We start from the raw sequence: 16,342 nt of genomic DNA on the forward strand, positions 1-16,342 counted from the left end.
TAAGACCATAACTAAACTACAACTTCTCATTAGAAATTTGTATCCTAAATTTATAGAATAACCTTACAAAGCGTAAGATATGTTATTTCAGGAGTGAAGGTTTGTCCATCTCTATTGTGAAGAAACCATCTTTGCAATAAAACAAACCTATCCATTCACAAATTCAGTTCCACTTCTAGATATGATTGCATAGTACCTTTTCTACTCCAGATTTAATGGACACAAAGGAAACCAAATGCTTATTCCTGGAAGATTTTGAAACATTGGTTTCTATGAAAAAATAAATATTTATTATATTCATTTTGCTAATGAGCAGCCTGAATGAATTTGCTAAGAAACAATTTCCTAAATATGCTGCTGCAGCAAAAGAGCTAGAACAGCCAAGTCCCAATTTTCCATTTCTCACAAGGAAGGGTGTGTGTGTGTGCAACTGCTTAAACACAACCTGCACCAACCCAGATGCCAGCTCTGATTTATAAATTTGTTCTTCTAAAACAGAGCCAACCAACACAGTCCTGCCCTCATTTTACTACACAGCATTTGTTGCCTAACTATAGGGCAACTGTTTTATCAGTTAGAATATTTCCTGGAGAAGTTTATAACTGACTATTTGAGTAAGAACAGATGATGGGTTTTCTTCAGCGAGAGAGCAACCTAGGAACAAAACTTTCCAGGTTTTCAAAGACGTGAAGTCCCAGAGGTCTGCAGCTCATCACCCTTAGTGCCTCCACAGTATCCCCGCAGTTAATGGAGAGAACAGCCTCCTTTCTGTTGAGCCAATACAGAGCGAGCAACTCTCCTCTTCACCGTCTACAACCTGCTGAAGCAAGCAAGACCATTGGCAGTTATTAATAACCCCATCTCCAGACATGCTGGAGAAGTGTGTAGTCACGCTTCTGAGCTGTCCTTAAGCAATTCCCATCTCCCTACCAGAAAGTTGTAATCCGTCAGAACATGCTTCTAAGAATAGACTTGCAGAACATTATGTGTCAGGGAGGGGGTAGACCTCATCTACTGTCTCCCAAAAAACCTTTTTATAGAAACCATCTAAAAATAGCCTGGCAACTTAATAGGGAATATGGTTTAGTTTTTAAAAAATAAAAATAAAGTTCTGCAGTACCTTGAATTGCAACCTTTTAGAACCAGGATTTAAGTTACAAGATTTGCCATTACAGCGATGTTTTAAAAGCACACATTTCCAGAACAAGATCATTACAGAAATACCCACAGGTTACCTCTAATTTAAAGCTAATGATGCAACGAGGGTATAAAATCAGGGAATCTGAAAAATCTAGTGAAGGCTGTTTTGTGAATCAAGATTCCAGAGGGTAGTCAAGTGTTCCCAATGAGTTCACACAAGGGACAGAAGATTGGTAACAATTTCTGATGAACCTTACAAGCGAGATTGCATTGCAGTGATGTGAAACAGAGGACTTTCTTTCACATGGATGTGGTAGCACTAGGCAACAGATACCTGTAATCCTCCTGGTGGCTGCCCTCCTGTCTGGAATCAGAAATTCTCCCCAGAGAACCACGTAGCATTTGCTATGCGGAAAAAAACCCACATTCATTGAAAACAAACAGTACAGACTGGCATGTGCTGCAACATTTACTAAAAAAAAAAAGAAACTTCAAATTCAGGATCTTTTACTGTTCGTTACAATCTCATTGATGAATTAGCTCCTTAGCTGTTAACATCTGAATACCACCGGCCTATAAAATCCCACCGTTAGAACACTTGTTGGTCACATTAATCAGTAACATAAGAAACTCTACTTTCTCAAACTTGTGTCTGAGCAGAGAGAGCGCACATACCTGTGAGTATGTGTCTGTACGCAGTCCTCAGAAAATAAATAAGGCACTGAAGAGTAAAAAAATTGTCTTCATAAAAGCAAATAAATTGATATAGGAAACAGTAAGGAGCACCACAGAAGGCTTATATTGCAATGATGACTAATATACCCAAGCATATCAAGATCTAGTATTTTTAATGGAGAGGGCAATTTTCTAAGGGGCTAGCGTGAGGTTTTTAAAAATGAGTTTTTTTAACAGATGCTGCTCAATATAGAGAAGATAAGTTAAAAAAAAAGTGTCTTACACTGGACAAAGAGGCAGGTGCAATTTGAAGTGGTCTCCAGCTGTGAAGGGAGTTAATTTCAAGGTTTCCACTAGACAGCAAAGGATTTTTGTCTCCTGCATGGATGAGCAATATCCTTTTGAGAAGGCATCCAAGAATCAGAGGTGTCAACCACAGTCATCATCATCACTGAGTTTAGGCAATCTTTTAAAGAAGCTATGACAACTAAGTTGTGAGCACCTTCAAGATAAGTCAGAGAAGCCTTAATTTTGCTTAATATTTCCTAGGAAACAAGAACAAGGCCTAATGTGCTTGTGTCACAGCTTCACACACAAACACACACACGTAGCACACATGACAGCATTCTGTGCTCAGGGACCGCAGCAAGGTGCATTCGCATACAGGTGTATTGCACTGTGGCTGTCCAGGAGAAAGGCAAGAATCCTGAGCAGCAGTTCCCGCGTTGTCACAATCTGCTCCTGGTCATAAACTTGGCAAGAGTCACTTTGAAGTAACTGTTTATCCCCACTATGCCTATGGACAAGATATTCCTGAAGCTCACTCCTTAAATGCAGTTTCACTCCTTTCTTTTAATTTTCAGACCGCACTTGTTTCAGACAGTTTATAACCATTTCTTTATTTTTGTCAGCTTGCCCCTGAGCTTAAAATCCTCAACATGTTTTCTTGGTCCATCAGGATAACCACTCTCTTGCTTGTATTCAGCTTCAAAAGGCTGTTCTTCATCCAAGGGCTGCCCTCACCCTAGTACAAGGATTTCCTTGTGGGAATATGAGCTGGTACACAGCAGAAGATACATAGAACTGTGTTGCTTCTGTTTGGTGCTTGACCCCAGATCAGACCCCTCTGTAGCTGCATGCAGAAACTTGATGGGAATGATGGAGAGAGCTGATCTCCACAAAGAGGAGTGGAGTCTTGTACTGGAGATGTGATCTCCCACCTTGGTTGCATCTCTCCCAGTAGGATGTAAAACATTTTGGCCCATCTCTGGGCCCTCTTTCTATGGCTTACTGAATCTAATCTTGCAAGAAGGCCCAGAATGGATGTCTTCTATCTTCCACTGTCAGGAAAAACATTCAAAAAGAAATCTTTGCCACTGCTAATGGGAACGATCAGCTCTTGACTGGTGTTTTCTGGCTACACTTCTGCTACACTTCTGGAAGTTATCAGTGTAACCACAACTCTGCAGCTACAGAACAAAGTTAGACATCGCTGAAATTGTGAGGCTTCCACCCATGACTGCATGGAATTGCTGTACCATGGCCAACGACCAGAAAAGATGCAATGGTTTGAAGATATCTGGAAGAGGTTGCAGCCTGTGCAGGAAGCATTATCCAAGACTCTCCAAAAGAGTAATTCTGCAAAAGGAACTGAGACACAGTCGGCTGATGTGACTTAGAGATGCTTCACGGGTGTGTGAAAGCTTATGGTGCTGGAGCCACCTCAGGCAGTAGAGCAGCAGGTCAGATAATTGATTTTTGTCTCTACTTCTTGTCTTTTATCAACGTTGTGTAAACGTAACATTGTCTTTGAAACGCTTTGTGATTCGGCCTCCGAAAGAAGCAAAGCAAGTAGTCCCAGAGCAGCAGTGTGCATTCAGGTGAGTTTTCTGCATGCCTTAAATATCTGAAATGTGCTATTTCACGTACGTAAAACCCAGGCCTTCCCTGTGAAAAGGTATTACAGGTACTGTGGAGGTTTGGCAGGCTGAACAGAGGGAGCTGCTGCAGCCACTGTGTAACATAACCTGGAAAGCAAGCGGGCTATGCTCGCAAGCTTGTAAAATAACCAGTAATGTTAGAGACGTCCCTTCAAATTATAGGGGGTTATTTTGCAGCTAACACGACACGATGGCACGTCCCCTGGACCGGCAGGCGCGCTGCTGCCCGGGGCGGGGACTTCGCGTCCTCCCCCGGCTGAACAGCTGCTGCCGACGCCGGGGTGCCCCAACGCCCCCCGCTGGGGGTGTCTGAGCAGTGCGCTGCCCCCCGAAACCCACTCAGCACGGGGACCGAGGGCGGGGACGAGCGGTAGGCGTCCGCCCGCTCCCGCCTGGCCCGGCCCGGCCCGGCCCGGGCCTGCCCGCCGCCAGCAGGGGCCGGGCCCCGCGCAGGCCGGGGCCGCCCCCGCCGGCCAAGGGGCGGCTCACTGCTGCCGCAGCCGTATTTTGAAGCACCGCAGGGTTTGTTGCCGGGGCCGGGGCGGTGCGGGACAGGGAGAGAGGGAAGGAGGGAGAGAGGGAAGGAGGGAGAAAGGGAAGGAAGGAGGGAGGGAAGGAAGGAGGGAGGGAAGGAGGCGGTGGCAGCGGGGCGCCCCGCCCGCGTGGCCCCACCCGCCGGCCTGCCCGGACTACGTCTCCCGGCGTGCCGTGGGGCGAGCGCTGCCGGAACCGGAAGGGCACTCGGTGCCGCTTCCGGGGTTGTGGCCTTCGGCGAGCTGCTGAGGGGACGCGGCGCCGTCTGCACAGGTAACGGCTGCGCCGTGGCGGCCGGAGGGAGCGAGGCGGTGGCGGTTCCTCCTGGCCGCGATTGCCGGGGCCGACTCTTGCGCTGTGCGCTGGGAAAGCGCTTGTCTCCGCGGGCCGGGCAGGGCCGCCGAGGGCAGGGCTGCTTCGCCTGAGGGTCGCTCTGTGCAGCGCTCCCTCCCTCCCCCTTGTTTTTGTCGTTAATGACAAAGCGTGCCTCGCTGATGCAGGGGAACTGCAAGCTGGGCCTCCGAAACGGGCCATAGGAAGCGAGTTTCTATACTTTCAGAGGGGTTAAAACGCTGTGTTTCACACTTAGGATTTTTTTTTTTTTAAATAGCGTGCAGGTCCATTTTTATAACGGGCACTCTTTTGCTTGCTTTGAGGGATTAATGACTTTTTTTTTTTTTTAGCTAAATATTTTCTTTAATGCTAGAAACATCAGGTTTTGTGTTCCTGCTTGTTGCAGACAGACCTTTAAGAGTTTTCTGTGTGCTGCCTCAGGGGTGGGAACGTCCCGACTTAAACTGTAGTGGTCCGTGAGGTGAGGCCGAGAATGGGTGCATGAACCGAGAGGTGCGTGAACCTGTCCTTTGAGAAGGCGGTCAGCACCTGCCGTGCTCTTACCTTTTTTGTTAACGAGCTTTCAAAAGGAAGTTACGAGCAGCTCTGTAGGTGCTGTGTTAATATTCTCTAACTTCAGCAGCACTCGTCACAGGTAAAGAAAATGATGGATAATTAGTTGTAGAAATTGTAAAATACACACTTCTGGTGATGTTCTTAAGCACTAAATACGAAGTAGTTTTAAAGAGGTCTTGTTTCTTTCTTTTTTATTTTTTTATGAGTATGTCTTTAAACTGTCTCCAGTTATGTTTTTTTAAGCATCATTATAAGTTTCTCTTCAAAGCAAAGTGGGTTGTTTTTTTTTTTTTTTGTAGACAATGAAAACTTACAATGTTTCTATGTGTCTTTGCTTCTGTGAAGTTTGGGGTAATATTTAAGCTATTCGAAATGGTGTTTCATAGCTTTTAGGTGTATTGCTTTTGAGATGGATGAAACCAACTGCATCTAGACAGCTTGTTAACTACAGCAAGGGTTATTTATAAGTATTTAAAGATATTTATATTTATATTTTATATTTAAATATAAATTATATTTTTATATATTATATTTAAATATAAAAGGGTTATAAATAAGTATTTATTTATTTTTATACTGGGCGATGATATTTACATCATGAACAAGAAAAGCATGTTTCAGGAATAATTCTGTGGAGTGCGCAGAAGGAAGGATGCAAAACGTAGGTGGGTGAGTACCAGTAGAAAAACTGTGAGCAGACCCAAGCTTGGAAATATTTTTTAAAGTAAATGGCGTACCTTCAAAGAGTACCTCTCACTAAATAAAGTCTTATACTAGATTTGACTAGTAAGGAGGCAGGTGCCCGTATCTTAAATAATGAGGACTTCTAAACAACTGACAAATAATGAGGAATATACTGCACAAATTTTATTTATCCTTAAGATATTCAAGGAATTAAATTGTGAGTCTTTTGTACCCTGAACAATTATAAAACGGGTTTCTTTCAGAGGGTGTTCTGCAGAGAAAAAGGATACAGCGTCCGTTTGAGTTCCATCTTCTCCAGTACTGGTTTCCTGTCTGCTGTCAGCATGGCAACATCGCTTAGAACTGTGTGGTCCAGTTTTTGGATGCATTCAGTAGCAACCTGTAAGCAGGCCCCGCTGCAGAGTAAGTAGTGATGAAATTATAGAAGTCCTATATTAAAATTTGTTGTTTGAGAGCCTCTTTCCTGTACTGTTTAAAGTAATAGAAGCATGGAAGTGAATTTTTCTTTGAACAGAATCAAGTCTGATATTCCGTGTTCGCTGCTAATAATTAAAGGATATCTTGATTTGTTTTTTTCTTTTAAAGCTTCCATGGTCCACATATGACATTCCTCTAATTTATTAATTAGCTTGTAAATACTACCCGTCTTACCACTGATTATATTTGAAGGTTTAAATTTATTTTTTCAGACTTACAAACAGTGGTGAGAAGAGGCTACAGTAAAGTCTCATTACTTAACATAATCAGAGAACAAGTGAAAACAGGCAATATTATTTCTTAGATTTTTGTCCGTGTTTTAGACATCAGTAGAAAGATGTAGGGGAGATAGTAAAGGTTGTAGAAAAGACAGGAATTGAGAAAATACAATGGATGTGTTACATTTTAGAGGTTAGTGGGCAAGGAGGGGAAAGAAATCTTAGGAAGAAATGCAAACTATTTGCAGTAACATTTTACCAGAACTCAACTTCTTAATAACTAAGAATGGTTTAATTGGAAGAACTGAAGCATGGAAGTGCTAACAGAAATTCTAAATTTAAGAATTTTATATCTAAAATATATATTTAAATATATTAGCTATATCTAAATTTAAATTTTGGAATTTTACATCTAAAATATTTCTGAGAGGAAAATAGCTACACAAAAGTTTCTTCTTGGTTCTTTCAGCTTTCCCAGTTTTGATACACTGAATGCTCTCCCCCTCCATTATGAACAGCCAAGAAGAATCCTATTTGTATGAAAACTAAAGATGGTCTACATAAAATAACGTCAGAAAAAAGTTGAAACCTTTTTATGACTTATTTGAAAACAGAAGGCTCAGAACATGCTAAGACTTAGTTCTTGTGATCATAATTCATTTCTTAAAGGGTAGTGGTAGAAGAATAGAATAGCCTATTTCAGTTGGAATGGACCTACAACAATCATCTAGTCCAACTGCCTGACCACTGCAGGGGTGACCAAAAGTTAAAGCATGTTATTAAGGGCATTGTCCAAATGTCTCTCAAACACTGACAGGCTTGGGGCATTGACCACCTCTCTAGGAAGCCTGTTCCAGTGTTTGACCACCCTCTCGGTAAAGAAATGCTTCCTAATGTCAAGTCTGAACCTCCCCTGGTGCAGCTTTGAACCATTCCCACACATCTGTCACTGGATACGAGGGAGAAGAGATCAGCACCTCCCTCTCCACTTCCCCTCCTCAGGAAGCTGTAGAGAGCAATGAGGTCGTCCCTTGGCCTCCTTTTCTCCAAACTAGACAAGCCCAAAGTCCTTAGCTGCTCCTTCTAGGATTGTCCTTAGGACATTCCTTCCAGCCCTTTCACCAGCTTTGTTGCCCTCCTCTGGATGCATTCAAGGACCTTCACATCCTTCTTAAATTGTGGGGCCCAGAACTGCACGCAGCGCTCAAGGTGAGGCCACACCAATGCTGAATCCAGCGGGATAATCGCCTCTGTTGAGCGGCTGGTTATGCTGTGTGTGATGTACCCCAGGATGCGGTTTGCCCTCCTGGCTGCCAGGGCACGCTGCTGACTTGTATGGAGCCTGCTGGCGACCAGCACCCCCAGATCCCTTTCTGCAGGGCTGCTCTCCAGCCACTCCTCTCCCAGTTTCTACTTCTGCCTGGCATTACTCCGTCCCAGGTGCAGAATCTGGCATTTGGACTTGTGAAATTTCATCCCATTAATCATAGCCCAATGCTCCAATCTATCTAGATCCCTGTGCAAGGCCTCTTGTCCCTCGAGAGTCAAAAGCACCTCCCAGTTTGGTATCATCAGCAAACTTGCTAATGGTGCATTCTACTCCTGCATCCAGATCGTTGATAAATATATTGAACAGGACTGGCCCCAGAATTGAACCCTGAGGAACACCGCTGGTGACCGGTCGCCAGCCAGATGTAGCCCCATTACAACCAGCCCTAACCCCCACTACGACCCTTTGGGCTCTGCCGTTCAGCCAGTTCTTCACCCAGTGCACCGTGACCCTGCTCACCCCACAGCTGGACAACTTGTCCAGAAGTATGCTGCTAGGGACGGTATCAAAAGCCTTACTGAAGTCCAGGAAAAACTACATTCATCGCCTTCCCTTCATCCACTAGGCGGGTGACCTTATCATAGAAGGATATCAAATTAGTTAAACAGGACTTTCCCTTTGTGAACCCATGTTGACTGTGCCTGATGATTGTATTGCTCTTGAAATGCCTTTCAGTAGTACCCACGATAACCTCCATAATTTTTCCAGGAACTGAGGTTAGACTAACACATTTGTAGTTCCCTGGGTCCTCACCCCCTGGTCCCTCACCCCCTTTTTGTAGATTGGAGTAACACTGGCTAGCTTCCAGTCAGCGGGGATCTCCCCTGACTCCCCAGACCTTAGGTAAATGGTTGAGAGGGGTCCTGCCATAACATCCGCTAGCTCCTTCGGTACTCCGGGATGAATCCCATCAGGCCCCGTGGACTTGTGAACATTCAGCTGATACAGCTGGTCCCTTACAGTTTTACTGTCCATAAATGGAAAGGCACTGTTCCCACACTTGTGGTCCTCCGACTCAGGGGACTGGGCAGCCTAAGGTCAGTCAGTATTATTAAAGACTGAGGCAAAAAAAAGCATTTAATGCCTCCACTTTTTCTTCATCCCTACTAGTCAGATGGCTACCTTCAACAAGTACTGGTCCAATGTTTTCTTTAGAGCTCCTCTTGCTATTAATGTACTTTAAAAAGCCCTTGTTATCTGAAACAACACTGGCCAGTTTCAACTTTCATTGAGCTTTGGCCTTTTGTGTCTTCTCCATGCATATCCAAACTACAGCGCTCTAATCTTCCTGCGAAGCCTGACCTCGCTTCCAGAGATCATACAATTTCTTTTTCTTCTTGAGCTCCACAAGGAGTTCCCTGTTCAGCAAAGCTGGTCTTCTGCCCTGCTTGCTTGACTTACAACACTGGAATTGCCTGCTCCTGTGCTTCTAAAGGGTGGTTCTTAAAGACTGACCAGCACTCGTGGACTCCTAAGCCCTCAAAAGCAGATTCCCAGGGTACTCTGCTAAATAGCTCCCTGAATAGCTTGAAGTTTGCTTTCCTGAAGTCCAGGGTAGCAAGTCTGCTGTCCTTTTTTCTCATAACACTGAAAATCTTAAACTCAAGCATTTCATGATCGCCGTGGCCAAGACAGCCACCTACTATCACATCCCGCACGAGTCCTTCTCTATTCAGAAACAGCAAGTCTAGGAGGGCATCTTTCCTAGTTGGCTCACTGAGTACCTGTGGCAAGAAGTTATCTCCCACAAACTTCAAGAATTTCCAAGACCTGCTCATCACAGCAGTATGATATTCCCAGTTGATGTCTGGGAAGTTGAAATCACCCATAAGGACAAGGGCTACGGATCCAGAAGTTTCTCCTAATTGCCTACAGAATAACTCATCAGGGCTTACATCCTGGCTGGGCAATCGGTAGTAGACACCCACTACAACAACTCCTTTGTTTTCCATCACCCTAATCCTCACCCAGAGGCTCTCAACCACATCATCACTAATTGTAAGGGCCGTGCAATGAAACCTCTCCCTTACATATAGTGCATCACCTCCACCTTGCCTGCCCTGCCTATCCCTCCTGAACGGCCTGTAGCCCTCCATCCCAGCACTCCAATCATGGGACTCATTCCACCAAATCTCACTAATACCAATGATATCATAGTTCTGGGAGCTGACCAGTGCTTCCAGTTCATCCTGTTTGTTTCTCATACTGCGTGCACTGGTGTACAAGCATTTCAGATACGCTCCTGAGCCCTGCGTGCTCCCAGGAGCTGTGTAAATATTCCCACTAGCATTGCCACCCTCAGGCAATGCCATGCCAATCCCTGGCTTACCTATTGCAATCCTGTTGGTATCCCCTTCCCCCATCAATTCTAGTTTAAAGCTCTCTTGATCAGTCCTGCCAGCTTACGCCCAAAGACGTGTTTTCCCCATCGGGACAGGTGGATCCCGTCAGGCCCCATTGGGGGTGGGCTTCACTGGGCTCAGAAACTTACATGTGGATTTGTGTCAGGTTCTGGCAGTAAAGGAAGGGGTTTGCCAGTAGAAGTGAGCTACAGACACCTCCCAGGCCCATCTTAGGCATGCATACCTACATGGTTGCGGAAGGCAAGATACCTATGGTGTGGTTCCTATATAAGGGGCTGTTACTGTCTAACACCTTATGTTAGGTTTACGGTTGGACTTGACGATCTTAAAGGTCTTTTCCAACCTAAATGATTCTATGATTCTGTGAAAAGATGGGAACGGAATTGTGGGAAAACTCAGTTGGAAGGGACTTGAGGTGATCTGTGGTCCAACCTCCTGCTGAAAGCAGGCTCAGCTCTGCAATCACACCGGGTCGCTGGGGGCTTTATCCAGCTGGGTCTTTGAAATCTCCAAGGATAGAGACTGCACAAACCTGCCTGGGCCCCAGTCCCACTGGCTGGCTGTCCTCATGAGGAAAACATTTCTCTGTGTATCCAGTCAGAGCTTCTCGTTTCAACTTCTGGATGTTGTTGCATGTCCTCCCACCTTGCACTGCTGTGAACAGGCTGGCTCCCTCTCCTCAATAAACCCAACCCTCATACATAGTTGCTGTAGGCTGCTGTTAGGTCTCCCCAAAACTGTCTGTGCTCCAGGCTGAGCCAGCTCCGGTCCCTCAGCCTCTCCCCACAGGGCAGGTGCTGCAGCCCCTGACCATCTTGGCAGGCCTTCGCTGAACTCATTCAAGTTTATCATTTATTAAAGGACCCCAGACTGGCTATAGTATCTAGATGTGGTCTAACAGGTGCTGAGTAGAGGGAGGTAATCCTTTCCCTCAGTCCAATTAGTACAGTCCTGGATGCTGTTGTCCTTCTTGTGATTGCTTTCCTTGGAGCAACAGGAACCTGGGGAGAGGGGTAAAGTTCTCTAGTGTTACAGCAGCCAAGATGTTACAGTTGTGTGTTTTGTATAGCATATATAGCAGTTGCCAGCAAAGTACAAATTTGTTTTCTATAATAAATATTGCTATGAATGAAATGATGATCTTTCCTGTAAGTCACAAGGTAATGTTCTTTGCATATATAAAGAATACGCTCTAATGGTAAAATCTGTAGGTATTTTGTTCATACTGTGATTTTTCTTAGGAAAACCATACAGTTGGAAAGGTAAATGTAGGCCATAGCTACCTAGATACTGTATTTTTTGATTGCACTAGAAATCTGTGTAGCAAAGTGAACTTCCATTTAGACAGTATTTGGGTTTTGTTAATCTAAAACTGAGTATGATTATACTCCCCGATTAAGACTTAGAATGGAATGAAAATGTAAACATTCTTAAATTTGGCACAGCTCTTGTTTGTTTTTACATTAGTATTCTTTACATGTTTTTTTTGCAGATGGAGCTGTGTATCATGCTTGCCATAAATCCACATACTCAGTTCTCCCTGAAGACTACAACTGGTACTTAAACGTGCTTTGATGGGTGGCCTTTTCATGTAACGCTTATTCCAGGGCTACTTTCTCTGTCTTGAAGTTGTCATATAATGGTATCAAATACATCTTCTGCCAGTTTTGGATTTATGTAATAATTTTAACTAAAGTACTGTTTCTGATCATAATGATTGTGAAGTTAGTATTTAAAAAAATGAGCATAATGAAAAATCGTGCAGGACTCATTATAAGCACGGTGATGTGGCCAGTACCCCTGCAGTTTTGTTTGTGGAAGAGCAAAAGTAGCTAAGAGCAGTCATTTTCATTGATGCTTGTTGTTAAGACAAAGTCCAGGTATTTTTGTGCTGCTGCATGGGAAACTTGAGTAGAAACCAGAAAAGAGGATACAAATACAATGAGAAACGCAGCATCCGTGTCATACTAGGTTTTAGGAACCTAATGTGTCATGGAAGTTATTAAGGAAGGAAAGTGAGAAGAGAGTCATGCTCCCTCAAGGAACCTCTCAGTAGGACTTTTTGTTCATCATGCCCATCATCTTTTACCAAATATAAAAGTTGGAACCCCAAACAGAGCTTTGTTTTCTATTCTTTCTTGTGTAGGTGCCATACTTCTTATAAAGGCATGATGTCCTAGGTATCACTGATGATCGGTTACCCCCATCTGTTGCTACAGTTTTATATGTAATTATTCAAAGTGTTAAAGATTTTTTTCCAACCCATATTTCCAGCTATCTTTATTTTAGCCCTTTTTTCTTCTCCATCCAAAAAAAAGAAACCTGAAGATGGCTGGAGAAAAAAAAAAAAAGAGGAAGTTCAGATCAAGTATTTGTGACCCTTATTTTATATGGGTTTATTTTATAGAAGATTCTTAAGAATTCATAAATGCAGGGTCAAATCTGGTTTTCTCTGGGACTTGGGCTGTTCAGTTGCTCAGCATTTCTGGAAATTTTAAGGGATATATTTAAGAATGTAAGTTTTTATTTTTATAGCAAAGTGGAACTTGCAGTGACATCGGATTTGAAGACAATTGTCTGCTACCACCCTTCACTTGAGATTCCATACGAGCATACAAAAGTATGTCCAAATGTACACATTTATATTTCTTACCTTTGTAAAGGCATAAGTAGTTGATAATGTTGAGTCTTTAGGGCATCTTTTTAAAATTTGAAATAGTGAGGTACTTTTTATTACATGATCAGCATGTCTGTGAAGTGAGTGAGTGACGAATACAGCTGCTGCCATGAGGAGGACCTTACTCTTAGTTGAATTGAGGGAAAGTTGCAGAGTCAGAAATGCTCAGATATCCCAGCATATAGTAACTCAAATAGAATTAAACGAGGGACTCAAATACTTGTGCATTACAGAGAAAACTCGTGTCTGTCTATGAGTGTACTCCTCAGAGAGGATGTTTGGAATGCAGGTTCACACGTCCTACTGTGTACAGATGCAGCAGGCTGGGCAAGAGGACATAAAGGAGTGCTGCTGCTGCACTTTTCTTTGACTCACACTTTAAATCCCATTCAGCACTCTGGGTTCATAAACTCCACAAAAAACTTCAAATATTGAATTTTTATCTATCAGTATTACTTTCAGTGTGTTCTCTACACTGATGAAAGTACGTCCAGATAAACTTTTCTAGTGTACACTTTTTGTTTCAATTTCCAGTTCTCATGTGCTAGTAAAATACTACACATGGTAGCTATGTTGCTGAAGTACCCAATGTGAAATTCTCCATTGAAAACTTAAAACATTTTAGCACTCTTTGCCTGCAAGTTACATATCAGTATTTTTGAATTTATCAGTTGCATGTCTCTCAGGAAAAACAGGCATAAAAGACTAAAACAAGGAAAAAATATTTGTAACGGTGATAATGGTTAGGTTTCAGGTTGAGAACATCTTGGTCTTAGCAGATGCACAAACAATTAGGAAGTGACATCCTTCTCCAAGGTACAAATCATCCAAAAGCTTTTTTAGCGATGATGATCGTCACTATGAATATATTTCTAAATAGGAATAATAGGACTACTTTTGCATTAGTAGAACTGAAGCTTATGATTCAGCTAGTGAATTGTAAGGATGAGATCAGCAATAGTGATCACAGCAGTGCTGATTTTAGGGGTAGGGTAATCAGCTGTAGCACCTGGGGTAATTAGATGTTTCTAGACATCTGCTCCACAGTGGTGTGGTTTTATTCAGGGTGGGCAGGGGGGCGGTAAACAGCCTTTACAATTACAAGTATTCTTCTGTATTGCTTTGGTTTCAGCTGTTAAGAGTAAATCGTAATGCCATCTACGTAGCTTGGCTTTTTGTTTTTCTCAAAAAAAGGAGAAAAAGGAAATATATGCACTACTGTTTTTATAGCCCATACCACGGCCAGATCCAGTGAATAATAAAGAAGAAACCCTTGATCAAGTTTTGAAATCCAGATTGAATGAAAAAGAGCTAAAGAACAATAGAGGTCCTACGATTGAAGAGCTCAGCAAAATGTTTTACACAACAAAACATCGCTGGTATCCTGTGGGACAGTAAGTATTTTCTTTTCAATGTTTGTTCCTTTGGGATGTAAAAAGAGATACAGGAATAATTTAATGATTAGATTCAACCTAGGGTAAGTCATGTGAGAGAAGATACTGTTAGCACATGGGCTACTACATAAAATCTTAAATGCGGTGTTGTGTAAATGGAAGACTGTATTTCATAAGGGTTTTTTTTTAACACTGCCCCTTTGGTAGACTTTGCAACTTTTTTTTTTAACTGTAAAATATGTCGCAGAGTAGAAATTTCTCATACTGTCTAGTTAGCTACTGGTTCAGGTGAGTTATTAAAGTTGCATAAGTGAAGTCAGCCTAAGAGAATCTAGTGTGTAAAATACCCTCAATGGATATAACCAAATACGGCTTGGAAACATGCATTGTCTATTCCTTAACAACTTTTCAGAAAGAAACTTCATGGGATGATTCTCAGACTTAAGAATAGTAGAGGTTTTTCATGTGGAGGGGTGAAAAGTGTACCTTGGTGTGCCTTGTATTCAGACAGCTAGGAGGAGGAGAAGAGGTGCAAATACGCATGACTTGAGCTTAAAGAGGAACTATATACATTCAGAAACACTAGAAAACAAATGCCACTAGAAACAAATGGCATTCTAGTTTTTCTAGTTTTTCAGTCCATGTTAGTACACCTTGTGTGGTAGCTGCTAATTTTATAGCTATGGAGACTTGATACAGGCAGGTTGTTTTTTTGGTTTGGTTTGGGTTTTTTTGGGGGGTGGGGTGGGGGGTGTTTTGTTTTTGTTTTTGTTTTTCCAGAGAAAGCTTTTTGAGTTCTGGGAGTAGATAAAAGGAATGAAATGGTAGAACTTTCTGGGGCCAAAGGGTAGCTGTCACTTTGATGAGCATCAAACAGGATCTTCCTTGGTTTAGGGTCAGTAATTAAGAGGAAAGTGGGGATCGTTTTTGTTGTGAATAATTTGTTTTTTAGTTTGTCTGCAAAATATTACACTATTTAACGTACAGTCTGGCATAACTCCTTTAAACATTGAGTCTCTTTGTTGGGTAGCAATCATTTCAGCCAAAGGAAAAGCCGACCATGTAATAAAATTAACTTCACACAAAGGATTAAGAATAAACAGCAGCCTTTGTACCTATTCAGCTGTAGAACTGATTGGATTATTGCGTGCTTGTAGCAGATGTAGCAGTAGAAATGAGTAGCGTTATGTAACTTCATGAACAACAGAGATGACATCTAATGAGTGGTGATGGGTTGTGCCTCGTGTATCTTGTGTTTTGCTTACTTGTGTAACCTCCAGACCACTCACCGGGGGGAAAATACCAGGAGAATCAAAGACTCTCCAAAGCTTGCGTTCACTGCAACCTTTTTTTCTTCTAGGTATCACAGAAGGCGCAAGAATCCTAATCCTCCTAAAGACAGATAATTGAGATAACTTCTTGTTCTTCAGCACTTTGCTATTAACCTTTATTGGAAATAAAAATTACAGAAAAGGAGACGTTTGGCAATTCTGTGTGAGTGCTGTAACTAAAACATGCTTTCCTAAAGTTGTTATTTTCTATTTCAACTCGTTGACAGTAGAAGAACAACAAAACTGCACTACTGAAACAAGGATCCAGTGAAGACTATTGTGTATGCACGGTCAGTGAATGTGCTGGTGTTAGAACTGGGTGTAACAGGTGATGGAGTGCTCTGATTAAACTATGTCAGAGGCTTATCATTGCTACAGTGAATGCATAGAAGTATTATGTCAAAATGGGAAGTCTAGAACTGAGCACGTTAGGGTTTGGTGTTATTTTGGGGGATTTTTTTCTTTTTTTAAGAAATCTAGTAACTGAAATGCAGGTGAGCTTGAATACTGAGGTATTTATGAAAAATATTATGAGGTATTTGAAAACAGTGAAATAGTTTTGCTGCTTCTGTTACGCTTGTAAGATATCTGACTCCATGTTTAATCCTACATCAGCCAAGTGATTGTATTTAAAGCTAACGTCATGTAC

The 16,342-nt window shown here is 42.5% G+C and overlaps 1 protein-coding gene and 1 long non-coding RNA gene across 6 annotated transcripts; one reads left to right on the forward strand and one right to left on the reverse strand.

The window, feature by feature from the left end:
- Window positions 1-437: 437 nt before the first annotated feature.
- LOC142407520 (uncharacterized) lies at window positions 438-4,021 on the reverse strand. 2 transcript variants are annotated; one of them, XR_012774978.1, is made up of 4 exons: window positions 2,099-4,021; window positions 1,816-1,861; window positions 1,475-1,545; window positions 438-820 (listed from the first exon to the last, which is right to left on the reverse strand). It is a non-coding gene; the product is annotated as an uncharacterized LOC142407520 (long non-coding RNA). The 2 variants fall into 2 exon arrangements; XR_012774977.1 differs by lacking the exon at window positions 1,816-1,861.
- A 154-nt stretch (window positions 4,022-4,175) lies between these two features.
- Window positions 4,176-15,840, forward strand: MRPL42 (mitochondrial ribosomal protein L42). Of its 4 annotated transcripts, none has more exons than XM_075497083.1 (6): window positions 4,176-4,277; window positions 6,146-6,305; window positions 11,784-11,847; window positions 12,827-12,911; window positions 14,199-14,362; window positions 15,723-15,840. In XM_075497083.1, exons 2-6 carry the CDS (start codon window positions 6,227-6,229, stop codon window positions 15,766-15,768), a joined length of 438 nt encoding a protein of 145 aa, XP_075353198.1. In that variant the 5' UTR covers window positions 4,176-4,277; window positions 6,146-6,226; the 3' UTR covers window positions 15,769-15,840. The 4 variants fall into 4 exon arrangements, with proteins under 4 accessions (XP_075353198.1, XP_075353188.1, XP_075353206.1 ...); XM_075497073.1 differs by lacking the exon at window positions 4,176-4,277 and adding an exon at window positions 4,461-4,562; XM_075497091.1 differs by lacking the exon at window positions 4,176-4,277 and adding an exon at window positions 5,765-5,867.
- Window positions 15,841-16,342: the final 502 nt, after the last annotated feature.

Source organism: Mycteria americana, chromosome 1, assembly GCF_035582795.1.
Source record: "Mycteria americana isolate JAX WOST 10 ecotype Jacksonville Zoo and Gardens chromosome 1, USCA_MyAme_1.0, whole genome shotgun sequence".
Taxonomy (NCBI): Eukaryota; Metazoa; Chordata; class Aves; order Ciconiiformes; family Ciconiidae; genus Mycteria; species Mycteria americana.

Excerpts from the sequence above, each read along its gene's own strand:
- MRPL42 (XM_075497083.1), top strand. The coding sequence starts at position 6,227 with ATGGCAACATCGCTTAGAACTGTGTGGTCCAGTTTTTGGATGCATTCA. Across the intron at positions 11,848-12,826 it reads CTCCCTGAAGACTACAACTG|CAAAGTGGAACTTGCAGTGA; the intron begins GTACTTAAACGT and ends TTATTTTTATAG. Across the intron at positions 12,912-14,198 it reads TTCCATACGAGCATACAAAA|CCCATACCACGGCCAGATCC; the intron begins GTATGTCCAAAT and ends CTGTTTTTATAG.